The 27,806-nt window shown below is 37.8% G+C and overlaps 2 protein-coding genes and 1 pseudogene across 5 annotated transcripts; 1 reads left to right on the forward strand and 2 right to left on the reverse strand.

Moving 5' to 3' along the window:
* Positions 1-4,889: 4,889 nt before the first annotated feature.
* On the forward strand, positions 4,890-12,441 carry LOC137731939 (SET domain-containing protein). Of its 4 annotated transcripts, XM_088688269.1 has the most exons (13): positions 4,904-5,039; positions 5,517-5,597; positions 5,703-5,795; positions 6,273-6,401; positions 6,715-7,006; positions 7,148-7,263; positions 7,711-7,843; positions 8,928-9,004; positions 10,548-10,745; positions 11,162-11,351; positions 11,487-11,662; positions 11,898-11,998; positions 12,102-12,441. In XM_088688269.1, the coding sequence occupies exons 2-13, from the start codon at positions 5,571-5,573 to the stop codon at positions 12,235-12,237; spliced, it is 1,668 nt and encodes a 555-aa protein (XP_088544395.1). In that variant the 5' UTR covers positions 4,904-5,039; positions 5,517-5,570; the 3' UTR covers positions 12,238-12,441. The 4 variants fall into 4 exon arrangements, with proteins under 4 accessions (XP_068327303.1, XP_088544395.1, XP_068327305.1 ...); XM_068471202.2 differs by lacking the exon at positions 5,517-5,597 and having other exon boundaries at positions 4,890-5,039; XM_068471204.2 differs by lacking the exons at positions 5,517-5,597; positions 5,703-5,795 and having other exon boundaries at positions 4,906-5,039.
* A 5,935-nt stretch (positions 12,442-18,376) lies between these two features.
* On the reverse strand, positions 18,377-18,973 carry LOC137732842 (uncharacterized). The gene has a single exon (XM_068472102.1). The coding sequence runs from the start codon at positions 18,971-18,973 to the stop codon at positions 18,377-18,379; it is 597 nt and encodes a 198-aa protein (XP_068328203.1).
* Positions 18,974-19,454: 481 nt separating this feature from the next.
* Positions 19,455-20,363, reverse strand: LOC148690154 (uncharacterized; annotated as a pseudogene).
* Positions 20,364-27,806: the final 7,443 nt, after the last annotated feature.

Raw genomic sequence — 27,806 nt, forward strand, 5'->3', positions numbered from 1 at the left:
GAAAATGACAAAGATGATGATGAGTATGAGCATGAAAGTGATAATTCAAAATGGTCGGTTCAAGATGACAATGATGAAGGTACTATATCATTATGCAAAGAGGACATTGATCCAGAATCAGTTGATGTTGACGAAAAGATTCGAAGAATGCTTGGTGTAATGGGGCAACAAATGGATGAGGCGGAGGCGGAGACAGATAAGGAGGAGGAAAGGGAGAAAGATGAGGAGAAGGAGGAAGAAGAGGATGAGGACTTGTTATTTCGAAACAATGAAGATGGTGAAACAACTGATACATATAGGGATTATGATTAATGATTTTGGTGAGATTTATGCATGATACGTTAATTTTAATTTTATAAAATAAAAAGGTTTGTATGCTATGCTTATAATGTAAGATTATATTGTGATGTTATTATGTTCTAACTTTTGTCTTTTCTTTATTTAGATGGCAGCTTTAACACAAAGAGGAAAGAGGGTGAAGAGGGTGATAGATCGCACACCACCTCCTCCAAATGATGCACCTGTACCACCAGCTCCACAACCACCACCACGACCCCTATCACCATCACAATCACCTGAAGAAGTAGTAAACAATAACCCAGGTATGAAAATACTAAATGACAACTTTTTATAAATATTCATCTCAGTAAAGTTGTCACAAATCTTGCCAAAGTAATGTATTTTTTGTTTAACTATCTGCATTATCAGCTCCAATACAACGAGGAAAGAGGGTGAAAATGGTGAGGGATCGCACACCACCTCCTCCAAATGATGCACCTGTACAACTAGCTCCACCACCACCACCTGAAGAATTTGTAAACAATAACCCAGGTATAAAAATACTAAATGACAACTCTTTATAAATATTTATCTTAGTAAAGTTATCACAAATCTTGCTAAAGTAATGTATTTTTTGTTCGACTATCTGCATTATCAGCTCTAATGCAGCGAGGAAAGAGGGTGAAAATGGTGAGGGATCGTACACCACCTCCTCCAAATGATGCACCTGTACCACCAGCTCAACCACCACCAACACGACCCTCATCACCTTCATAATCACCTAAAGAACTAGCAAACAATAACCCAGGTATTAAAATTCTACATGACAACACTTTATAAATATTTATTATAGTAATAATATTGTAAATTTGGTCAAAGTAATGTTCCTTTGAATTAGATAACAGGGCATCTACATATGTATATATCATGTACAAGTGTACAATCAGATAATTAAACTAACATCAACGTACCTATGGATGTAATTGTGTTTATGAATGGACACAATAGCTAGGACGATTTCCCCAACATAAAATATAGCTTTATTGAATTTCAAGGTTTGTATATTGATCATGATCTTTACAAGAGAGAGAACAAAGCTCTTATAAAGAGCTGGATGACAGATGACAAAAATAGCAGACAACAGCCATTACCTACCACATGGTTTTTGCCTTAGAAAACCGAACACAACAAGGGCTAAACAAATTATAATTACAAGTAAAGAGATCCTAGATTTTAGGGAGAGACATTGACAAAAAAAGAGAAGTATGGTAGAACAAGAAGTGAGATGACAAGTTGGAAGGTTGTAGCCATCACTTTAACCCATAACTTAGCTATAGTGATAATTACAACTTGTTGTTCCTATTTTTATTGTGCAGTATCACTTGTGCAACATCACTAACACAACCCATACTTGATTTACTTGTGATTTTGATCTATTTCAACAAGCTTCATCTTTTTTCAATGTGTCTTTGCGCATCAATAAAGTCATCATATCCCAACTAGGAAGATATTCCATAATTAGATACAAGTACTCTTCATTCTGGAATGAACAATAGAGCTTGACAATACAATTACTATCAACCTCAGCAAGTAGATTCCTCTCAACTTTCACATGTTCCACTTAAACAAAAAAAACACCAATTGTACTAAGCCCATGGAAGAAAAATTAAATTAGATTTTAAAAAAAAGGTATGAGAGAATGTATACTGATTTCTTAAGTTTCTTCATTGCATATACGTGACCAGTTGCTTTCTCCATACAGATTCTAACCTGTATCAGAGAAACGAATAGGTCAAATGTTGTAAGGCATACATAGTGCATTAAGGCCACTTTTATTTCTCAAGATGAGTTATATATGCCAAAAACAGTCAAGATGAGTTATCTATGATTGTACAGTTGTACATGATATATACAACTATACAATGATTTTTATGTCTTATCATGACAACACTTTATAAATATTTGTTTTTCGTTTCCAGAAGCAGAATTTGATTTTTCTGCAAAAAAAAAAAAGACGTGTGGAAAGTCATCTAGGAAACGCCTCCATCCATGATATTTTAGAGGCCAATAACGGGAAGAAGATGCCAGTCATCTTTGATTTGAAGCAGCAAGTACCAATTGATGCATGCGTGTCAGCTTTTTTCACTTCTAAAATAGGGATTTTTGTTCAAAGTGATGCACTGGTGTGCTACAAGAGATGGGTAAAGGTTCCTGCTATGGCTAAGGAAAAATTACGGGAGTCATTGCTAGTGAGTTTGACTTTACTTCAACTTAGTCATAATAATTTCAACCACTCATGTATTTATATTTTATTTTGATTTTAGATACTGTTTGAGGTAGACTTGTGCAATTCAAAGATTCTTGCTTATGTGAATAAGAAGATGGGGAAGTTGTACTCCCAATTTAGGTTTCGATTGCATGAGCACTACTTATCATGTGAAACACCTGCGAGAGGACGAGCTAAGTTGCCTAATAAGTCACTATGGAATGAGAGACCAATGAGTCATTGACACTGGCTGTGTGATAATATTTACACTAGTGAAGTCTTTTTGGTATGTTTCTGTAAAACATTTTCTTATTTATGTTATCTTGCTGCAACACTTTGCCATGTTTCTTATGTATGCTTTTTGGTATGTTTCTGTAGAACAATTTCTTTATTTATTTAAAAATAATAATTTCCCTACAAATCATAGTCTACAATATGATTTCTTACTATATTAAAAGAGATCAACACATGAGCTTCTTAGAAATGTAAAGAAAATAATAAAAACAAAAGAAATCCACTACCTCAAATTCACACTGTGGTAATTAAATTCTTTTAACGTACTTAGAAAGTGACCTAGGAATATTATGAGCCTTTTTAGTAATTTCAATGACTTTTCTACTCCATGTTAGTTTGAGATCAAATTTTTATATTACAATTTACACATTGCAAATCATGCCATATATTCGTGAACCTTAATAAAGTCAAGAGTAGGTATTCCATATGCAGCATCAGTCATATGCAGCATCAGTCATATGCAGTATCAATCATATGCATCTATTGGTTAGGTTGATGATTAGGGTGTAGTTGTCAACTTACTTCTAGTTAGATCTTGTATCTTCTTTCCCATACTTCTAGGGTGGTTAAAAGCTTTTTGCCTTACCTTCTTTCTGCTCCCTGTTTTATGGAGTTGCTGTGTAGGAGTGGTTCAAGGGTGATCAGTGTGTTGATCACCCCTTGTCCTATATATCTTGTATCCTTGTGTGGTTGTTTCCTTATGAATCATAATACAAACAAACACTTAAAATTCAACAAACCTAACCAAAAGTGTGATGTGATGATAAATACTTTAGAACCACTTATGGATTCAAGGTGTTTCATTTTCCTCTTATGTATAATGTTGATCCAAGAAGCACCAGATGGTACTCCACAAGATTCTCTACAAGTTCCATTGGATGATGAGTTTGGCATCATGGCTGAGAACCTTGGGAGGAAGGGAAAATCTGTTAATGGTGTAGGCCTTTTTCCTCGTATGGATACATCTGATTATGTTTCTTCAATGCCTTCAAGTTCTGAGTTAACAGAGATGAAAGATCAAATAAAGCTTCTATCAACTAGTTTCATCAACTTGGAAAAAGAGAATAAAGAGTTGAAAAAGAAGAATGATATTCTCATATTACAAGTGAAAGCTCTTTTAGCAAAAAAGTGTCAAGGCATCAACAATTCTATAGGTATTGATGATGTTCTTTCAGATGTCGATGGTGCATATGCTGAAATGGAAGACCTTGGTACCGATGAAGACTAATTTATATTACAAAGTCTTTTATTGTTATCTAGTTTTAGTCATGCACACGGTAGAACTTTTTGGTTAGCTCCTTAGTGTGTTAGATTTCTCTTTTGTTAGCATCCCAACATGTATAAAGGAGTTGGTGCCCTTCATGATGAACTTACTGTTATCTAGCTTTAGTCATGCACATGGTAGAACTTTTTTGGTTAGCTCCTCAGTGTCTTAGATTTCTCTTTTGTTAGCATCCCAACATGTATAGAGGAGTTGGTGCCCTTCATGATGAACTGCCATTGAGCTGAGATGGGACACTAAGATCTAGAATTAGATTTTTTTTGGGATTTTTATGTGAGTATATGAAATGTACTTGATGTATGTGCCTAAGTAGTTTATTAATGAAAATGCAATTAACCAAATGGGCACCTCCAGCAGGACCCACCCACATGGGCATGTCTCTCAAGATTTATTGAATCCAACGGCTGAGATCGAATATAATCAAATCTAAAGGTAAAAAAAAAAGATTCAATGACCCAAATTTAAATCCAACGGCTAAAATAATTAAAAAAAATTATTTAACTCAAAATTCATCCAAATTTAGTGATTTTTCAATATTTATTAGAATTTAAATACTTTTAGGTTAAAATGTTCATAAAATTAAATTATTGTACATAAATTTTTTTAAAAAAAATTACTTTAAAAGATAAAATTAGCCTAAATTTATTTTTTAATAATGTCAGCTTAAAAAATTTATATCAGAAGAGTTGGAGTAGAAAAATTATTTTTGAGTTAAAACCTGAATTTTGTGGATTAAAAATTTTAGGTTTTAGTCCAAATACCGAGATGGTGTAAATAAAACAGAAGAAGCGGAAGAATAATTTTCCATCTGGCACTTGCCGCCCAAACTCTCCCCTCTCTCCTTTCTTCTCTCTCGCTACTGTCACGGACGTACGGTCGACTTCTGCTTGAATTTGCACGTCAATGGCTGCCAGTAAAGTAAGCGTTTACTTTTTAACTACTATTTCGTTTCTTTAAATTCCTTCAACTTTACTGCTTCTTTTTTGTTTCTTGAAATTTCACTTTCGTTGTTTGCATTCTGAACTTCAATTCTGTTGCTTCTGTCAATTTCTTTTTGGTTGCTCGCAATCTCTAACAACACCTGAAAACTTTCAGTCCTCATAAAATTCTATTCAATTTCAACCCCCTTTCTGTGAAATTCTTGAATTTGTTTTATTTTCTGACAATTTCCCAGCAACCAAACAGACACAAAACGCTGTGTAGGGTTTACGTTTTGATTTTAGATACACACAATTTGATATATTAAACTTGTAGCTCTGTTGGGTTTGCGTTCTTTACTGTTTTTTATTGGCGGGTTTCTCTTTTGTAGCTTTTATTTACCACAATTTATGTAAATTAAGTGAAAAATGTGCTTTGCTTCCAGTTTTGATTAAAACTAATCTGTCTTTTATCAAGATATTAAATTTAAAGGAACAAGGTGCGTGCATTTGATCATGGGTTTTTGGACGCATGTGTAAACAAGTGAAGCTTAATTGTGTATGCCTTCTCTTGTTCCTTTTTATGCATATGAGTGTTTGTTCGTGGGATTCTTTATGATCGAGAGGGATAAATGGTTTTTTATGCTTTATTTATTAATTGCAGCCGTCGTCATCTTTTGATTCCATGGCGTTGGATAAAGACTGCTCAATTGTCCTTGAGCTATCTGAAAGTGACCCTCTTTTTGATACAAAGAAGGTGAGGAAGCAACAAATAGTTTTGATTTATAGGACTCATACCAAGTCTTAATGATCCTTAGTAATAGAAATGTTAAAATGAATGGTATGTACAGTGGAGAAACTGTCAAATGACCCTTTTCGTCAATGAGATTTTGTTACTCTTAGTCTTAAATGTAGGACGTATTTGTGAACCGTTGGAGGCACATTGTTAAATAAAGTAAGAAATGCCAAACTAATCACTGTGTATTCTTCTATTTCAGATTCTTGTTCACTTAGGCAGTTTATCTAAAATAAGAATAAAACTATGGAATAACAACCATCCGCACAGCCGTTTTACTATTTGCAAACTTTTCGTATATGTTGCTATTCTCTTTCTTGTAGATAGTATTGTTCTTACATGTTAGTTAGCATCTGATGATTTGTATATGCTTTCGAATTAGCTGAGTTGTTTCTACCATCATTCTTATAACATTTGTTTTTTCTCATTTTCTGGCAGAAATTGCTACAAGATAAGGGATTTAATACAAGGCAACAAATCAATGTTAAGGGGTCTTCAGATCCTAATTGGCTCAGTACCACTGTGGAAGTAATGCTTCAGATAGCAACAATCATAAAATCAACTGAGGTAATCCGTCACTAAGCTCTTTAAATTAAATGGTCGTCAACTTAAAGGATGCCCAAAGACGATTATGGGAATTTATTGTAGAACTAGAACAAAGCAAAATTCTTTTCACTTTGGGAAATATGAGGCATAGAAATTTGGTCCATTTTCATGCCTGAGGAATCCATCACAAGATCCTTCAACTCATAATTCCGATACCTCCTTGGACTGTTTATGCACACAAGGGGAGACAGGTGGCTTTTGAAATTAGAATTGCCTGATAATACTTTATGATTAGTAGACTAATGATGAAATAGTGGGCTTTAATGAGGTGCAGGCAGAGCTTTATTTTGGGCAAGATCAACCAATGGAATCATATGGTCCCAGGAATGAACTTGAGGCTCTCAATTTAATCCTTCAGCTTGTTGAAGCCTCATTCTTTGGTGCTTGTCAAATGCAAAAGAATGCCCTGCAAGAACTGCACAATGTAATTGTTGATATGATTTGTCAGTCTTCTGACAAGCACCGTCCAAAGACTACAATTGTAGAAGGCTACAGCTCTGATAAAGAAAAGCAATTGTTACAATGGGGTGAAAACAATGGCATCAAAACAAGGTTGCAGATAGTTTGTAAGTCTTAACTTTTCACTGTATGATTGCTGCTGTTGTAACTTTTTATTCTTTCACTCTTTTGAGGGGGGTTTTCCTGCACAAGAGAAGTGAACTAGTCTTGAATATATGATGTCTTTTTTGCTTCCCTCGTCATAATAGATGTTGAAGGGGCTGGCAGAGGAACCATAGCTAAGGAGGATCTGAAAGTCGGTGATACTGCTCTGGAGATCCCAACATCTTTAATAATCTCCCAGGAGCTTGTGCAAGCTGATATGGTATGTTTTAACGCTTGAGAAACCTTTTTAATAATTTTGACTTGTCTATAATTATTACTTTTGTGTTTAGTTAAGAGGCTTTTAGAAGTATATTAGAGTTAGGGGAGATAGAAAAACTAAAGTGAACCTACTTTATCTCAGTTGTGATCTAGCTTTACACGTTATGTAAGCATAAGTAAGCTTCTCTCTATAGTGGCTTATCTGAATCCTATCCCCTGTATTCAACATGTTTATTTTTAGATTTCTATCTAGACTAGTCTGATGATGCTCTCTCTCTCTCACTTGTAAATCTTGATATATAAGCATCTTTTACTGATGCAACTGTACTATTTCCCTTGTTCTTTCTGAGGTGGTATACATCAGCTCAGAGCTAGAGGGGGATTATTAATTGCATAGTTTATGAACAGAAAAGTGGTCCAATATATTACCCTTTTCTTTTAACTGCAGTATCATGTATTAGAGAAGTTTGAAGGCATTACCCCTGAGACGATGTTGTTGTTGTGGAGCATGAAGGAGAGGCACAATTGTAATTCAAAATACAAGATGTACTTTGACACACTTCCTGAAGAATATCATACTGGTACTTTGACTACCTGTGACATTGTTTTCCTATTATATCTATTTTGTAACTTTGTGCAACTACAAAGTTCCACTTATATGAATTTCTATTTTGGCTTTTATCACTAATTTTTTTTTTTAAATTTAATATTATTTTCGGTGGATAATGAGGTCAAACGTGGAACTTATCCTCTATGTTTTCAAGCAAGTTGTTTATGTGTAAGATCCTCAGTGTTAGTATTTCTGGTAAATGATAAATTCAGATAACAAACATGTAACTTAAAAAGGATAACTACCTACTAGCCAAGAAGCTGTGTTCCATTACTTGCCATTCTACGGGATTGAAAAAATTATTATTAATACCTTTTAACTTAATTCTAGCTAGGAATAATTGTGATTTTTTTTTTTTTAATAATGAATGGAAGTTGAATAATTACTGTTGTTTTACCTTATTTCAATATAAAACTAATTTTTTTTGGTTAAAATTTCGTACAAAACTATGATTTTCTCTATGGTAGCTTTTTCATGTTTTATTTGTTCATTTGGGAATGATGCTATCTAGAAATGCTGGAAGAATTAGGCACATGTGTTTATCAAGCATGAGACCAAACCCTTGGGAAAGTTTGTGGTTGTGCTATCTGATATGTCTGTTTTTTTTTTTTTTTTTTTTTCTTTTTTCTGCTAATTGTAATGCAAAGACACAGGTTTTGTCCTGTGGTTTCTGCCTGTTGTAAAGGATAGTAAAATCTTGACCGTCTGCAATTTAGTCAAAATAAGCCTCAGGGGACAATCATGCCCTTTGCAATGGACTTATTGCTACATAGATTTGTACATGAGGAAAAAAAGGGGCCATAAAAAAGATGTTTAATAAAACTCCAAATTTCTGGTCATCACATAGTTGCATCTTGAAAACTATCAACTAAGATGGACATGCTAAGATAAAGAATTAGATGAAGTTATTTGGTATTAGATCATAAATTAATTATGCATATTTGGTGTATTGGAGGGGGACTATTAATTGTTAAGTCTGATATGATTACAATGATTTGTTTGTTTTAATTTATCTTTTTGTTTATTTCTAAATCATTCTTCCCTATATGCTGCAGGGTTGAGTTTTGGAGTCAAGGCGATGATGGCTTTGGGTGGAACCATGCTGTTGGATGAGATAACAGAAGCAAAAGAGGTTGTTAGACTTTTTAGTATATTGTTATTAGAATATCTTGTTTGACATTCATGATCTCTTTCGTTCAGTTATAGATAAAAAAAATTGTCAATATTGTTATATGATTCATGCATTCAAGAATGGGTGTCCAGGGTGACAATGATATTAGAGCAACTCCACCAGTGGTTGAAAGGCAAGGGCAAGGGCAAGTATTTTGTCCTTTAAACACAAAACCACCTCCAGCAGGCCAAAATTCAGAGGGAAATTGGTGGCCTACGCCAAGCCCGCCCATCTGCCCTTGCAACTGCAGCACGGCCTTGTGCCAGCAGCCCAGGGGGCAAGCTGACCTTAGCATGATGTTGAGTTGGTGGAACTGGATGCGATCGGACCACGGGTGCGCATTCTCGGGCTCGAGCAGGTGCTTGATCTTGCCATTGTAGACGTCCACTGCTAGGACCTTGTGCAGCATCTCTGACATCAGCTTCTCGCAGAGGTTGGACCCAATGAACCCTCTGGCTCTGATCATGCATATCGTTGGGTTGCCGTGTAGAAGAAGAAGAGAGTGAGTTTGGGTGGTGGGAGGAGAGAAAGAGTGGATGGTGGGAGGAGGAGGAGAGTTTGGGTGGTGGGAGGCGGAGGGAGAGTTTGGGTGGTGGGAGGAAATTGGTGGTGGGAGCCTGGGAGGTGAGGAAATTGGGTGGGTAAGGTGAGAAGAAGAAGAAGAAGAAGAGGGCTTTGTGGGTTTGGTGAGGAAATTGGGTGGGTTTGGTGGGAGGAGGAGGAGAGTTTGGGTGGTGGGAGGAGGAGAGGGAGTTTGTGTGGTGGGAGGAAATTGGGTGGGTAAGGTGAGAAGAAGAAGAAGAGGGCTTTGTGGGTTTGGTGAGGAAATTGGTGGGTTCAGTAAAGAAGAAGATTGGGCTTCGTGAGTTCGGTGAGAGAGTTTCTTGGGTTGGAGAAGAAGGAGAAGAAAACACTTAAAAAAAAAATGTAAAAAACCTTTTAAAAAAAATTATTTTTGTGAATGGTAATCACCCTCGCCCTTGCCCTTGCCCTTCCCAAACGGGTGGAGTTGCACAAAGGCAACTACTGGTCAAAGTGAATAGTAAGGGCAATTGCTCTTACCCAATAACAAATCTGCAGTGACACGACCTAATTGCTCTTACCCTGACTTTACCACAAGTAAATGGGGCCTCTGATTGTCAGGGCTGAAGTATTTGTTCTAGTTAGGGGTGCAGAACATGGAGATGGCCAAATCATGTGTAGGGAGAAACCTTGGGAGGGTTCTTTAAAGACAGGAAGCATTGCTTTATTGAGCACCCAGTCAATACCTTTCCAGCTGCTATTGAAATATTTGATCTCTCATTTTTGTATACTGAAGAATGGAATGCTGTATCTGTATCCCTTTTGTTCTTTTTATTTTTCCTTCTCTGTGTTTCTGATAGGGTTTCGTGATAGATAACTTTCTCAGACCATATAGACTTTATTTAAAGGAAAAGCCTGCGACTATTTAAAACTTATGCATCTGAATCTCTGTTTTTTTTTTTGTTTTTTTTTTTGGTCACAGCATTTGCATGCTGAATATGATAAGCTCTTCCCTGCACTGTGCAATGAGCATCCTGATATCTTTCCACCGGAGCTTTACAAATGGGAGCAATTCTTGTGGGCATGCGAACTGTGGTACTCAAATAGCATGAAAATCAAGTTTCCTGATGGAAAGCTAAGAACATGCTTGATTCCAGTTGCTGGCTTTGTGAACCATTCCGTATGTTACCCTTTCCTTTTACGCCCACCTTTTATGTCTTGATTTTTTATATAAACTAAAAGGCTAAAATGTAGTTGCATTCACCGCTGGGAAACCTAAATTTTAAGGTATATGAAGTCGGAAACTGAATACTATTGGTTCATATCCTTGGCAAGAATTGCTACCGGCCACTGATCACAACCATCTGGCTGAAATACTTTTGTGAATTGGTTGCCACATTCCTAGACAGATTGTTTATTTATTAAAAACTTAAACGTCTCCAGGAATTAATGACCTTGTGTCATCTACTTTAGTGATAATCATATTTGGTTTTAATTGAAAAGTGTTCGTAATGAATGCCATTTAACAAATGTTTTGAGTTGGTTCTATCATCATGGTATCCCAAGGTCATGCTTTTGTTTTATTCCTTATCGCAGCTATACCCACATATAGTGAACTATGGCAGAATAGATGCTTCAGCAAATACCTTGAAATTCTGTCTATCAAGATCATGCAGTGCAGGACAAGAATGCTGTCTTAGTTATGGAGATTTCTCCAGTTCTCATCTAGTTACCTTCTACGGCTTTATACCACGAGGAGAGAACCCATGCGATGTCATTCTACTAGGTAAGTTTTATTATTCTATAATGTTCCAGTTGTTAATACTTTATATAATTTATCGTCGAAAGGCCATTGCATTATTGTTGAATAATGTCTGAGTACTGGCGCTCTTAGATTTATTTAGTACATGTTCTCATGCAGATTTTGGTTCTGCCCAAGATGAATTTACTGATGGCACCATATCCAACTGGTCCACTCACATGGTGCGGGGTACTTGGTTCTCAAAGAATCGCGATATTTTCTACTACGGCCTGCCCTCCCCATTGTTGGACTTCCTAAGGAGGGCTCATAGTCCCGTGCCGCATACTAAGGCCCTTGTAATTTTCTATGCTATTATTCATCTTACAATGATTGGCATGATCTTCATTTTTTTCAGTAGGAAATGGCTTTGTTATTGTTGTGTATGATCTTCATCCTTCATCTTTTCATTTGGGTTTGCATTTTCTTTTTTATCTGGGCAGGTTTAGTTTAAAATTACTTTCATGCTTGCCGTTTATGTTGATTCAGTGTTCTCATATATGAACTTCTGACATTTATTTTGTTATTTTACAGCTGCCGGAAAATTTGAAGATTGAAATTGAAATTCTTGAAAATCTGCTCTCTATCTGTAATGATATGATGGATGAACTTGGTGATCCCGACCTTGATGACAGGTGAACAAGTCTCCTACCATTTATTAACATAATCTTGGGCGACAACAGAAATTTCGTTTGCTAAAACGAGGATGCATCTTGTATTTTCCTTTTTTTGTGGCAGAAAAAGCACTAATTGGGATGTAAAGCTGGCAGTGGAGTTCAAGGATATACAGAGAGGTATCGTCTCTTCAGTTTTAACTTCGTGCTACTGTGGCCTCAAACAGGTGAAACACGAATTGTCTGAAATGGACGGCTGACGGAATTGTCTGAAATTGGTGAAAGACGAGAGGGTCGAACCAAATGTAAGTTACAAAAGAAGAACAGCATTTTAGCGAGTGAGTTGAAACGAAAGTCCGTCTCCCCTCCCTCCAACCAGTCACCTTATAAGAGTGATTGGGATAATCTTCATTGATCTAATTGTTTTACATATCTTTCGATTCTGTAATCTAATAACTTTTTTTTTTTTTTTTTGTTAAAACGATAGATTTTATTTGATTAGATGTTAGCTTAGGAGTCAACGGGGTTCGAACCCACACCAAGATGCAAGGGCACAACTCTTTTTTCACCGATGTGGTAAAGTGCCACTTGCAATCTAATAATATTTGACCATGGTCATATATTTATAAATAATTGATGATGCAGGTCATGCTAATAATCTACTTAAATAATATAATTAAAAAAAAAAAAACGAAGAAGGAAAATTGCTCAAGAAAAATTCATGTGACTATATCAAGGGAGAGGGAAATTCGAGACTTCAGGTGCTCTAATAATGCAAGCAAAATGCATGCCAAGTAACATCACTTTCGCTCAACGTTCTATACTAAGATGGAAATTCGAGACTTCAGGTGCAAATATAAATGTTTTTAACTATTCAAGCTACAAATTTTTTGTTGGAAAACATCATTAACTAATGAAATGAAACAAGGTTAGTAACCATAATTGATTTGCTATATTATTATAAAGCCATATTTTATAATGTTATAACTAAATAAATGTTAAGGAAACTCTTTTAAAGTGGGACTCTATGGACTTTGTGCCACCTCACAGTTTAACGTTAATTTATATGCTAACATTATAAAATATTGTACAAAAAACATGAGACAGCAAATAGTCCATCGAGCGTTCTACTTTTAAGAAAGTCTTTTTAGCATTTCTTGAATTATAAACATATACATGAAGGAGAAAGAAGACAAAAGAAAGAAATGTGGTCATATTAATAAAGTATTTGGAAGTCATATTAATAATGTAATTGTAATGTCTACACATTAAACCTAGTAGTTTCTGACACGACACGAAATGAAAATAACGGGTTTCAGGTCAACACGATAACTAATCGGATCATTATCGGGTGACCCGTTAAGAAAAAATAATTTTGATAATTTTAAAGTTTAATTACAAAAATATTTATTACAAAATACAATAGCCATAGTAATATATACAATATATTCTATATTAAATATATAGCTTTGTATTATTATTCTATATAAGTTAAAAAAAAAAAGTTGTAGTCATTATTTATTTTTATTATGAGAGTTCCCTATTGACACACCCTGATCCAAAATGGAGCGTGCTGGCCGTCACGCGAGGGTGACGTAGCCAAGTGTACAGTGCGGAAGTAAGAGAGTGAAAAATACGAGGAAATAAAGTCAACAAAATAATTTACAATAAAAGATCAGTGAGTGCTAGTGACAAACAAACACTACACAAGTGATAACTAGAAAATCCTACATGGAGGGTGCTTTGTCAGACATACCTTGATGCCTCTTCCGTCACCCACATCCTCGCTACCTAAAACCTGGAGGGGCGTAAAACAGAAAACGTGAGTGGGCAAAAACAAAGTGTGTTTTCAAACCATTTCAATATCAATTAATAACCCCTCTCTGTAAAACTCGTATACTTGCTAGAAAATACTATACGTACTCGTATATCAAATCATGCTAAAAACGATAAAGCTCAAATATGCCATGCCAGATATATACTGTGCCAAAATATCCAATCAACAATATTAGCATCAAGCAGGTGAGATAACACAAATCATAATATGCTGATAATATCAACACGTTAGCCGGAGTCACCTAAAGTGACCTGTATGGCTGAAACTATAGCTCCTCAACCATTATCCTACACACGAATCGGAACCACCTATAGTGGTCTGTACGACAGGCTGGGCATAAATAAATACGTTCTAGCGCTACGATAAGGCTGTGCGAAGTATCGCAAGTCACCTACAAGTCGGAACCACCTAAAGTGGTCTGTACGACAGGCTGGCACCTACCTTGGATCCAAGGTGAGCATACGGTGCGGGAGGTGAACGATCACATGAAGGCTAGGCCCTACTCTGGCGGAGCACAATCACCGAGGTGCAGGAATATAAGCTATAACTTAATCTCATCAACACCACATCTATCACTAACAAACATACTCACCTGACTTACCTGAGCATCTGCGGCACCAAAGCATACATATATGCAACTATTAATGCATAAATAAATATGCAAACGCTATGCATGGCATTTTAAAAACATATAACATTTAATTGCATTTTTTGGAAAAATTCTTAAGTATATAGGTATATACGGAAAACCAAAAGCCCACTCACTGATATGTAGAAGGATCGTAAGCCCCGAGCCTCGCGTGGCTACGCTCGTCCTCCGGATAGCCCTTACCTATATGCGAAACAACTATAAAACCATCAATTTAACGCACATAACCAACTTTAGATAATAACTTCTCATACATTGCTCAATTGGGGTGTTTGAATATACCAACGTGATTTACTCAATTCCACGAACACCCCCATATTTTTAAAATAATTTTCTGACCTCCCACGTGCCGCCACGCACCAGCCACGCGCGGGCACGTGCCTGGCACGCGTATGACACCCTATCGGCGTTAGGGAATATTCCGTTAAAACCCTAACAGACGTTAACGGCCGTTACCTGACGCCGTTAGAATATTCCATTAACTCTGACGGAATATTCTCCTCCTTCTCCGGTGAGCCTCGCCGTTCATCGCCATCAATGCCGTTGCCTGTAACTCGACTTCTCGCCGGAAAACTGGAAAAACTTCAAACCTTAATATCTTCTTCATTTCTCAACCAAATTCCATGAAATTGGTACCAAAATGAAGCTTACGACGAGTAGAACAAAACCTTACCACTGTGGAGACCCAAAATCAACGGAATCTCGCCGAAAAAACTCACGATATTTCAGCCAAACCTGCAACTCCCTGAAACCAGGCTTCCCGACGTCCAAAACACTTTAAAATTGTTCCCCGAGCTTCGTGAAAAGGTTCTAAAGCTTCCTAGAACCTTAAAAACTTCTAAGAACCACACGATCACGTGTGCATGAACAATGCACCAAAACTGGGTTCACGGGTTCTAGGGTTTTCCAAGGTCTCACGTTGATTTAAGGGTAGGGATGAGCTCCTGAGCTCACAAAGAACACAAAGGTAAACTCCTCAACATCGATCCATGACAGTAGAAGGTAGTTTGAAGTTCTTTCGTACCTTTGCAAAGTAAATGGAAGAAACTAGAAGAAAATTCGAGAGAGAAGTGAGAGAGGAAAGGTCCACGGGTGTGTGTGTGTGTGTGTGGGTGAGGTCCTAATGGTAGCCCACAAACAAAAATAATTCAAACAACACCCTAGAAAGCAAAATACGTCCAGGGGCAAAATCGTCATTTCACACTAACGGTACAAAAATCGGGACGGGTTGTCACAACCTACCCACCTTAAGAAATTTCGTCCTCGAAATTTACACAACAAAACAAACTACTAGTAATCATAAAACAAACGGGGATACAAATCCTTCATCTGATCCTTCGTCTCCCAAGTAGCCTCCTCCACAGAGTGATTCCTCCACAAAATCTTCACCAAGCGTGCTGACTTGTTCCTCAGAACCTTATCTTTCCAGTCAAGAATAGTCACCGGCTCCTTGTATAAGTCAAATCAGGATTAATTTCCAACGGCTACTGAGGTAGCACATGTGATGGATCCGAGACATAGTGACGAAGCATCAAAACGTGAAACACATCATGCACTCGAGACAACTCCGGAGGTAACTCAAGTCCATAAGCTGCTTCGCCAATCCGCTTAGTGATCACGTACGGTCCGATATACCTGGGACTCAATTTGCCCTTTTTCCCGAATCGTACAACACCCTTCCACGGCGACAGCTTCAAGAATACCCAATCACCTACTTTATAGGTCTGGTCGGTGGCATGTTTGTCCGCTAAGCTCTTCTGACGATCCTGGGCCGCCTTCAGGTTAGACTTGATTACTTGAATATTTTGGGTAGTCTCATCCACTATCTCTAGGCCTTCCAAAACTCTTTTGCCTACCTCTGACCAACACAACGACGTACGACACGATTTACCATACAATGCCTCGAAAGGTGACATACTAAGGCTTGAATGATAACTATTGTTGTAGGCAAACTCCATCAGATCCAGACGTCTATGCCATGCATCACCAAACTGCAAAACAGAGGATATCAGCATATCCTACAGTGTTTGAATGGTCCGCTCCGATTGCTCGTTGATTTGAGGATGATATGCTGTGCTATACAGTAATCTCAAACTAAGAGCTTCTTGAAACGCTATCCAGAATTTAGAAGTAAATCTTGGATCTCAATCAGAGATAATGCTGACTGGTACACCATGGTATTTAACAATCTTCGACAAAAAGAGCTCAACTAACTGTTTTAAGGAAAACTTCTCTTGAACTGGAACAAAATGCGCAGGCTTGGTGAGTCGATCAACTACTACCCAAATGCCATCATAACCATTCCATGTACGGGGAAGCTTGTACACGAAATCCATGGTAATATTTTCCCATTTCACTATGGAACAGGAAGTGGCTGCATCTGCCCAAACGGCTTCTTCCTATCGGCTTTAACCTACTAGCAAACAATACATCTGCTAACATACTCGGCAATCTCGCTTTTCATACCCGGCCAATAGTGAAATGGTCGTATGGTATGATACATTTTCGTGCTCCCCAGATACATAGCATATGCCGATACGTGTGCCTTATCCAAAATATCCCTCTTCAACTCCGCGTTGTTTGGTACAAACATTGTACCTTTAAGCATGAGCATGCCGTCTGATTCTCAAATCCGAAGATCTTTCTTTTGCCTTTCATTTCTTAGCCGAACTAGCTCTTGAGTTTCGTCGTCATCTATCTGCGCCTCGGGTATACGGTCAATCAAGATTGGCCTAACTTGAAAGTGAGCAAGTAAGGCTTCCTCTCGAGCTTCCGCTTCTAACTTCATTCTAGTCGACCTCAAATCAGTAAAAAGAGGAACACGACATGCGTGAACATCATCAATTCTGCCTTGAGATTTCTGGCTAAGTGCATTAACCACCACATTTGCACGTCCCAAGTGATACTCGATCGTGTTGTCGTAATCACTTAGCAGCTCTATTCACCTTCGCTGGCGAAGGTTTAAAACTTGCTGAGTAAACAGGTACTGAAGACTCTTGTGATCTGTGAAGATCCTACATCTCTCACCATAAAGTTGTGTCTCCAAATCTTCAGTGCAAACACGATCGCCGCCAACTCAAGATCGTGAGTCGGATAATTTACCTCATGAGGCTTCAATTGTCTCGAAGCATAAGTGATAACCTTGCCGTGTTGCATTAGTACGCAGCCCAAACCATTCAACGACGCATCACTGTAGATGTCAAAGTTACCACTGTCATCTGGAAGTGCCAACATCGATGCATGGGTGAGACAATACATTAGTTGTTGAAAACTCTGCTCGCAACTATCGTCCCACTCGAATCTAAAGTTCTTCCTAGTTAACTTGTAAGTGGTAACACAATAACGGAAAAATCTTGAACAAACCGTCGATAATAGCCTACCAGACCAAGAAACTCCGTACCTCAGAGACGGTTCATGGCTGCTCCCAATTTTCCACCGTTGCAATTTTCTGGGAATCCATCTAAATACCCTGAGCTGAGATGACATGTCCCAAGAATGCAACTTGATCTAACCAAAACTGACATTTACTGAATTTAGCGTATAACCGATGCTCCCTCAGTTTCTTTAACACTAAAGTAAGATGTCTCACATGATTTGCTTTGGATTTGGATTAAATCAAAATGTCATCAATAAAAACAATGAAAAACCTGTCCAAGTACTGCTTAAACACCCGGTTCATCAAATCCATAAAAGCAGCAAGTGCGTTAGTTAACCCGAACGGCATCACTAAAAACTCATAGTGACCATAATGGGTTCGAAACGCCGTCTTAGGGACATCATCACTCTTAATCTTCAGCTGATAGTAGCCAGACCTTAAGTCGATCTTCGAAAACATGTAAGCTCCTCGTAGCTGATAAAACAAATCGTCGATACGTGGCAACGAATAATGGTTCTTAAACGTCACCCGGTTCAGCTACCGGTAGTTAATACACAGCCTTAAGGTACCATCCTTCTTTCGCACGAACAAAACAGGAGCTCCCCAAGGCAAAGTACTAGGTTGTATAAAACCTTTATCTAATAACTCCTGCAACTGAATTTTCAGCTCTCTCAACTCAGCAGGAGCCATCTGATAAGGAGTCAAGGATATAGGGTCTGTACCTCGCAATAAGTCGATAGCGAACTCTACGTCACGATCCGTCGGCAATCCCGGTAAATCATCTAGAAACACGTCAGGAAAATGCCTGACCACCCTAATGTCCTCCACACAGCTAGAAACGTTATCATTTAGTACAACATGTGCCAGATATCCCTGACAACCCTTCTGTGACAACTTTTTGGCTCTCACTGCTGAAATAATGGCATGTCTCACGCCGCTACGCTCGCCGACAAACGTAACCAAAGGTTGCCCCGGGCGATGAAACGTCACATTCTTCTTATAACAATCAATATTGGCTCGATTAAAGATTAGCCAATCAGTGCCAAAAATGACATCGAACTCAACAATATCCAATAGAATGAGGTTAGCTGGCATAACCTCATCCTCGACTAACACTGGGCACCCAGGGTACATCCAGCCCACCTGACACGTTTCTCCTCTAGGCATGGAAAACTCTAACTCAAACCCGAGAAGTGTGGGATTAGGTTGCTCTTAATGTACCCATGATTAAATCTGGGTTGTTCTGGGCATCCTGCACTGTGAGGGTATGAATACGACCCTGAGGCTGTTGCTGACCACCTCAACCTCTACTCGACTGACCACTACGTCTAGGTGTGCTACAGCCCTGACGAATCTGTCTTGACGACCCTTCGTTGCTAGAAGCAACCTCCCTCTATTGAGGCTGTGCTCTCGAATACCACTGCGATCCGCCGACTGGATAAGGAGGATATGGGGTATACACTCCAGGGTACTGCTGATATCCGCTCTAGTAGCCGCTTGAATAATACGGATCCTAAGGATACGAGTACGGCGCTGCTGAATAAGGAGCAACATCTCCCTGGTAATGGTAAGTACCCCCACGACCTGTCTGACCATAACCGCTCGGCGCTGGAGCCTAGTGACTAGGAACTAGTGGTGGCAAAGAAGGCAATTGGGGTCTCTGTTGACCCTGTGGACAATTTGATGCCCGATGTCTGAGCTGTCCACAAGTAAAACATCATCGACTACCCTGTCTACACTCGCCAAAGTGCCGACCGTTACATCTCTGACAAAACGGAGCTCCTGAACCACCAGAACCGCCAGCATCTCGCTGCCTTTGAAAACGTGGGCCTCCGGTAAACCTACCACCTCTACATTGGCCCGTAGAACTCATGCCTCCACTGCATGAACTAGAGCTAGCCCCGCTTCTCTTAAAACTCTGAGTCTTCCTGGGTCCCTGAAATGCTTGGCCTTTGCCTCTATCGTCTTTCTTTTGATTGCCATCCTTCTCTTCTTCTTCACTTTCACTTGGCATATTCTCAGAATCCTCGATCCTCAACAAAATCTCGTAGAACTCCTGATAAGTATCGCAAGGAGTAGTGGTCGCAATAGAACACCACTTCTTCTTAGTACCCAATCTGAAACGACGAAGCATCTCAACCGGATTAGTAGCAACTTCCGAATGTAACGGGACAAATTAGTGAATCTTCTGTAGTACTCATTCGCCGTCAACTTCCCCTGCTTCAAATCAGTGAATTCTTGCTTTTTGCGATCAATATACTCAGGGGTACAAACTGTTTCTGAAACAACCGTTTAAACACTTCCCAGTCAGCAGTTTCTATGGGGTCAAATGACGAACCTCCTGTACCCAATAGGACGTCGATTCTTTACATAAGAACCATGAAGTCGTCTCTACCCACCTTTTAGAAGGAAGATTCCCCTGACTTTGCAACACTAGAAAAGTCTTTTCAATATGCTCCAACCACCGCTCGTCTCCCTCATAACCTTCATGACCCTCAAACTTATCCAGCTTTAGATTATACATGGTCGCCAGAGGAATCCTCTGAGGAGGGCTGAGTGTAGACTGAATCGCATGAGCTATAGCTTCCCCCAACTGAGCTATAACGGGGAAACTAAGACATGGTTCTCGACGAGGCAACATAGTTCTGACAGAAAACACCAAGAATAATTAGAATCCTCACAAATAATGCAGGACTGCCAAACCTAGGCTCTGTTACCAAACTCACACACGCCGATCCAAAATGAAGCGTGCTCGCCGTCACGCAAGGGTGATGTAGCCAAGTGCACAGTGTGGAAGCAAGAGAGTGAAAAATACGAGGAAATAAAGTCAACAAAATAATTTACAATAAAAGATCAGTGAGTGCTAGTGACAAACACGGTAGGAAAATGCAAAGTAGGAGCTCAAGTATCCTTGGTGAAGTCTAGAATAAACAAACACTACACAAGTGATAACTAGAAAATCCTACATGGAGGGTGCTTTGTTAGAAATGCCTTGATGCCTCTTTTGTCACCCACGTCCTCGCTACCTAAAACCTGGAGGGGTGCAAAATAGAAAATGTGAGTGGGCAAAAACAAATTGTGTTTTCAAACCATTTTAATATCAATTAATAACCCCTCTCTGTAAAACCCGTATACTTTCTAGAAAATACTATACGTACTCGTATATCAAATCATGCTAAAAACGATAAAACTCAAATATGCCATGCCAGATATATGCTGTGCCAAAATATCCGATCAAAATTATATGCATCAAGCAGGTGAGATAACACAAATCATAATATGCTGATAATATCAACACGTCAGCCGGAGTCACCTAAAGTGACCTGTACGGCTGAAACTATAGCTCCTCAACCACTATCCTGCACACGAGTCGGACCCACCTATAGTGGTCTGTACGACAGGTTGGGCATAAATAAATACGCTCTAGTGCTAAGATCACGTGAAGGCTGTGCGAAATATTGCAAGTCACCTACGAGTCGGAACCACCTAAAGTGGTCTGTACAACAGGCTGGCACCTGCTTTGGATCCAAGGTGAGCGTACAGTGCAGGAGGCGAACGATCACGTGAAGGCTAGGCCCTACTCTGGCGGAGCACAATCACCGAGGTGCAGGAATATAAGCTATAACTCAATCTCATCAACACCACATCTATCACTAACAAAGATACTCACCTGACTTACCTGAGCGTCCGAGGCACCAAAGCATACATATATGCAACTATTAATGCATAAATAAATATAAACGCTATGCATGGCATTTTAAAAACATATAACATTTAATTGCATTTTCTGGAAAAATTCTCAAGTATATAGGTATATACGGAAAACCGAAAGCCCACTTACTAATACGTAGAAGGATCGTAAGCCCCGAGCCTCGCATGGCTGCGCTCGTCCTCCGGATAGTCCTCACCTATATGCAAAACAACTATAAAACCATCAATTTAACGCACATAACCAACTTTAGATAATAACTTCTCATACATTGCTCAATTTGGGTGTTTGAATATTCCGTTAACTCTGACAAAATATTCTCCTCCTTCTCCAGTGAGCCTCGCCGTTCGCCTCCGTCAGCGTCGCCGCCTGTAACTCGACTTCTCGCCGGAAAACTGGAAAAACCTCAAACCTTAATATCTTCTTGATTTCTTAACCAAATTCCATGAAATTGGTACCAAAATGAAGCTTACGACGATTGTAGTAATGATGTAAGTAGGGATCGTTCTAGACCGGGGATTAGGAGGGCTTGCTAAAACCTTCTAAATTGACTTAAAAACATAAAAACTAACTTTTAAAACACTAAGACAAACTAAAAGAATCAAAACAAGTTTAAAAAAAAACTCCAAATACTCAAAAACATAAAATAAGACAAATCAAATGAATAAGACTTAACAAAATAAGGGGGGTGATTGTGGTTGGACGAGATTAAATTAAATGGACAAATTGTAATTAAAGGCAAAACGTAAATATGAATGTGATGAAAATATGGATGATGGAATAGCCAAGGGGTTCTTCTCCACACATGTTACACTTGCATACAATATTGATTCTCAGTTGGTCTTTCGATAAGTTGTGAAACTCAATGCTCCAAGTTAATTAGGTCCGCTTAGATTAACTTTCAGATTTCCCTAAATTCGTTGGATTGAATGGAATACGCATTACAACCAAATTATTCTTAATCAAAGTCCCTAACTATGGAATACGCATGATAGAGACATTCAACAAAGATCATTAAGTTCAATGAAAATTATAAGTGTTGACGAGGCATTCGTTACTATGGAATACGCATGAAACTTATGCCAAGAATTCGTTTAACGCGATTGTTTATAAGCAACCTCCACTACTTGTGAATATAAGTTCATAACGATTAGGTGAAACTCACTTATATTCTAGCGTCATATTCATGCATGCAAATTAAGCTTGCAATCTCAATGAACATACATAAATAAGTTATCAATCAAACAGTTAAACGAATTGAATCCACAACTTATGAAATTCCAACCAAAAGTAATCAATTCATATTGCAAATATAAACATAGTTTCGAATCACCCCCTAGCTAAAGGGGGTTTAGTTCCTCATAACTTTGAAATCAAAGAAACCCCTAAACATTCCAACAACTCAAACTTGAATTGTATGAACGTTTAGGCACTCTTCTCTTCCATTCTCATACGTACAAAACAAAGAGAATTAAATTTAAACTTTGAAATCAAAGAAACACCTAAAAATTCCAACAACTCAAACTTGAATTGTATGAACGTTTAGGCACTCTTTTCTTCCTCGTTGTTGTAGCACAAGGTCTAAGTGAGCTTTGGGGATTATGTGAAGTGTTTTGGAGGGATGGGAAGTGGTTGGATAGTGGCTGCAATGGAGGAGAAAAACTGCACAGAAATGGAAGGGGATTTGCGGCACAAGGGTTGTGTTTGTGTTGTGTGAAGTGTATGAAATGAGATTGATGTGTTGTGTGTGGAATTGTGAATGAATGCCAAATGAATGAGAATGCAAGGGTTTTTATAGGAGGAATGGAGATGTATATGGCTGTTTGTTTAAGATGCAAGTGGCTAATTAATGATGGAAAATAGTTAGGAAAGCATGTGAAAGCTGGAAATGCATATGGGGTACACGGCAATGATGCTTGTTGGTGCTGAAATTGCATGTGTGTGAGGTGTGTAGGTGCTGAAAATGCATGTGAATGCATGGCATTTGAAATGATTGTTGTTTGGAATTGAATGTGAAGACATGTGAAAGTGGAAATGCATGTGAAGATGTTGGAAATGGGAATGAAGGCCACGGCAAAGGATTTCAGGATGCATGTGTTTGTAGGTCACGGCATGGATGTGTTTTGGGTGTGTGTGTGTGAATGTGTGGCTTAATGATTAAGTGAATGAATATGTGGCTGCATGTGGATTAAAGGGGTGTGAATGGTGGTGTAATGATGAAATGAAATGGCTAGAAATGTTAGGGAATGTGCACGGCAATGATGTTGGGAAATGAATGATTAAATGTGCATGTGGGTGAAAGTGAAGAGAATGCATGTGTTTGATGAAATTGCATTTGAAAAGGTTGGAAAGTGGAAGGGAAAGGCACGGCAACAAGGAAGTGTTTGGTGATGAATGCAATGATGAAGAGTGAATAAAAAATGCATGTAGGGTTAGCTAGGTTGGCTTTGTTTGGGTGCATGTGTGTTAATGGTGGTTTTGCATGTGAATTGATGGATTGTTTTTGATGGAATGGATGGTTCTTTGCATGGCTATAAGGGAGAGAATAAGAGAGAATGGGCTAGGCCCTTTGTTTTATGTCCAAAGTGAAAATAAAGCCTTCAAATTCGTCCAAACTTTGGCTCCATGGATAAGCTATCCAATCCATGCCCAAAAATGCTCCAAATGGCCTCAAAATGCACTTTCTTGCTCCCTAAGCCCTTAGAACCTGAAAACACACAAAAGAAGCATAAAGAACTAAAATAACTAAAGAAACATAACGTAAATGTACGAGAACAAGCCATTTAAGTCACATGAATATGCTCCTATCAGTACACCAAAACTGGGTTCACAGGTTCTAGGGTTTTCGAAAGTCTCACGTTGATTTAAGGGTATGGATGAGCTCTTGAGCTCACAAAGAACACAAAGGTAGACTCCTTGACATCAATCCGTGACAGTAGAAGGTAGTTTGAAGTTCGTCCGTACCTTTGCAAAGGAAATGGAAGAAACTGGAAGAAAATTCAAGAGAGAAGAGAGAGAGGAAAGGTCCATGGGTGTGTGTGTGTGTGTGTGTGTGGGTAAGGTCCAGATGGCAGCCCACAAACAAAAAGAATTCAATCAACACCCTACAATGCAAAATACGTCGAGGGGCAAAATCGTCATTTCACGTTAACGGTACAAAAATCGGGACAGGCTGTCACACTTATTATCATTTATCATTACTAGGATAAATTTTACTTAACGTGTTGTTGTCCAAAATTAAAATAAACTAGTATAATATTTGTATAGGCAAGAACTAAGAAGACATACATACAAGCATGAAAAATGTGAAAGAAAATATAAACACTCGTGGTTCATCATTATTCATCCACGAGTAGATAATGGTTACACTTACATTATTGTTTAGATTTTTAAAATCCTCCAAACCCTCATGAATAATGTTTTTTATTTCAGGGCAAAATTAATAAAATTAATAATAATTATTGTAGAAGTGTAAAAAATGTTAAAAAAAAAGTTATACACAATCACTCATAGTGACAAGCTTTACAACTTTCATGAAGGGGTCTGCTTTGAAATCCAACACTAAAATCCATAAACCTTAAATTTATATTCAACCGTCGATTGTCATTTACGCTTTATTCTTCTTATTGAATTTCATTTAAATTTTTTTTTTTTTTTTAAAACATGATCATCTGGTGGATGTAAGAAGATGAACGGTTCAAATCTTTGATATCACATTTCGATATTTATGGTTAACTGAAATATGAGTCTATGTCATATAGTTTGTAGAAACTTTATAAACATCAAGCAATATTTTCACTAACCGTAAAACTTTGAACATAATATCAACGATTCAAACTGTTCATCTTCCTGCATCCTTTAATAGATCATGTTTTCAAAAAAAAAAAAAATCCGAAAAAAAACAAAATTTGATGAGAAAAATGACGCGTAAATGTAAACAACAATCAATGGTTAAATTTTGATCTATGATTTATATGATTATAGTGGCGAATTTCAAAGTTAAGCTCTTCACGAAAGTTGTAAAGCTTATCATTACAAGCGTTTATATATTTTTTCTATATTTTTTACACTTTTACATTAATTAAAAAAACTATTAAAGACTTTACTTAAATAACAGCCATAAGATAAATGAGAATAAATCTGTACCGTTGGATTCTATTTCACTTATATTATTAGAACTTTTTTGGACGAAAAAACCCCTTCTCTATTCCATTATTTTCCAATTTTACTATTTGATCAAAACAAAAATCCCTTTCTCTCTCCCCACTCCCGTAACCCTCTCTGGCTCTCTCCCGATCCCGCCGTCTGTTTTTCCTAGCCCTTTTGTCGCGCTGTATGTTCAGTTCTTCCGATAGCTTCTCTCAATTTCTCTTTTCTCCTCCCTCGTGTAGTGGACGAAATCATCCTTGTCATTTCTGGTCGTCTCTACATCTCTGCATCTCTACATCTTCATTCTCTAGATTCCACTCCAAGTTCGATTTTGCCTCTTAATTTGGCTATTTACTTGGATGAAAAATATGTAATACTTTGGCTCTATGATTTGGTGTTATCTATAGTTTAATGTGCTGATCTTTGAGGGTTGTATCAATATGTTGACCTGAATATGCCTGATGGAATTTGAACCTCTGATCCTTAGTACTTGGCGGCCATCAATTGTGATATGCCATTTGGCAGTCTCTGATTGGTAGGTAATTGCCTAATTGGAAAGACCATAGAAAAGGAGAAATGCAGTTTCAAGGAATTCATACTTATTTTTGGTTGTGCTACATAATGAGTTTGAAATTATATAAATGTATACAGTAATCTCGCAGATATACAAGCACATATATCAAGGTACTTATATTGTTCTTACTTCTTAGACCATCAATGAAAGACTGGATAATAGTATGATATGATATTACCTTATTACCAAACGGAGGGACTGACCGGACGTAGATAAGACCTCAGCTTTGGCTCTTGAAGAACATTGCTATGAAAAGACGTTGAACACAAATGATCACTTGGAGGCCCTATCAGCATTTGCTGAGAAGCGAAAGCCAAAGTATACTGGAGATTAAGATGATAAACTTGCTATAATTTGTCTGGATAAGTTTCTTGGTTGGGCAGAAATAAACTTGTCAGCAATGACAAATTGACAGGGCAGTAGAGGTCTTAATTATATTTGCTCATAATTTACTATTTAATGAATAGCTGATTAAATGTTTTGTTTGGGTGTCTGTAGATTGAATGTGTTCCTTAGTGAATCTAATAATTGTACTCTTCAATATCGTTCCTTTTTACACTTTAACAATCAATGTTCTTCGCTGAACAGAGGCTCGTTTCTTAGGAAAGTATCTTTACTAAGAAAAGCTTGTTCCTGATTTCACTCCATTTAGTTCGAGTGTATTCGGGATCTCATGCTTGAAATTAATGTTGGTGATGAAATAGGATACATTTATTTTAGTGTTTTGACAGAAAGATGTTGAACTTGTTTGTGTTTTGTATCATCTTTAGAACCCCACCTTCAGCTTGTAATGGACGTATTGTCATATGAAATGCGATCAACTTGACAATGCTTATGAAAAACACTTATCAAATGTTTAATTACTCACTTCATTGCTTAGTAAGAGAGTGCTAATGTGGAAAGCCTCACTAAAAACATCATCAATATAACTCTTGAAGACAATTTATCAAGCCAAAGTTCCAATACTGTTTCCCATGGTGATTGAGGAAAATTGAAGGGTTTGATTGGAAGAAAATGTGCAAGGTTCCAATGTCCTTAATTTTGCAAATCTTTTGAACATTTGATATTTTGTAATGTTCTAATGTTTTTTTTTATTCTTATGCTCTTATTTTGGATATGTAAATATATACTTAAAAGAAAATTGCATTTTTATGTTTTGGATGTGACAATATGGTATGTATATACTTATTTAGTATTATGTTTTTCATTTGATTATTTATTAGTTTAAAATATATTTTCCTTAACGGGTAACTGATCGGGTCATATTACCTGTTAAAATTATCGGGTAGATTTCGAGTCGGGTCATTTTACCTATTTATTTTAATGGGTGTTACACGACACGACTAGTTAAGATATCGGGTATGACACGAACACGAATATCATGTCTACTACACATGTGACTATGTGAGTGAGTGAGTGAATGGTTGTGACTAAATTCTGACATTGAGATGTTTTAACTTTTACGCTTTCTTCCCAATGCAAAATTCATTGGTCAATTGCACCATATATCAATTTGTTCAAAACAAAAATTATCC

This window comes from Pyrus communis, chromosome 16 (genome assembly GCF_041283825.1).
Source record: "Pyrus communis isolate YQ-2024b chromosome 16, ASM4128382v1, whole genome shotgun sequence".
Lineage (NCBI taxonomy): Eukaryota > Viridiplantae > Streptophyta > Magnoliopsida > Rosales > Rosaceae > Pyrus > Pyrus communis.

Excerpts from the sequence above, each read along its gene's own strand:
- LOC137731939 (XM_088688269.1), top strand. The coding sequence starts at position 5,571 with ATGTGTAAACAAGTGAAGCTTAATTGT. Across the intron at positions 7,007-7,147 it reads AACAAGGTTGCAGATAGTTT|ATGTTGAAGGGGCTGGCAGA; the intron begins GTAAGTCTTAAC and ends TCGTCATAATAG. Across the intron at positions 7,264-7,710 it reads AGCTTGTGCAAGCTGATATG|TATCATGTATTAGAGAAGTT; the intron begins GTATGTTTTAAC and ends TTTTAACTGCAG.
- LOC137732842 (XM_068472102.1), bottom strand. The coding sequence starts at position 18,973 with ATGTACCCTGGGTGCCCAGTGTTAGTCGAGGATGAGGTTATGCCAGCT.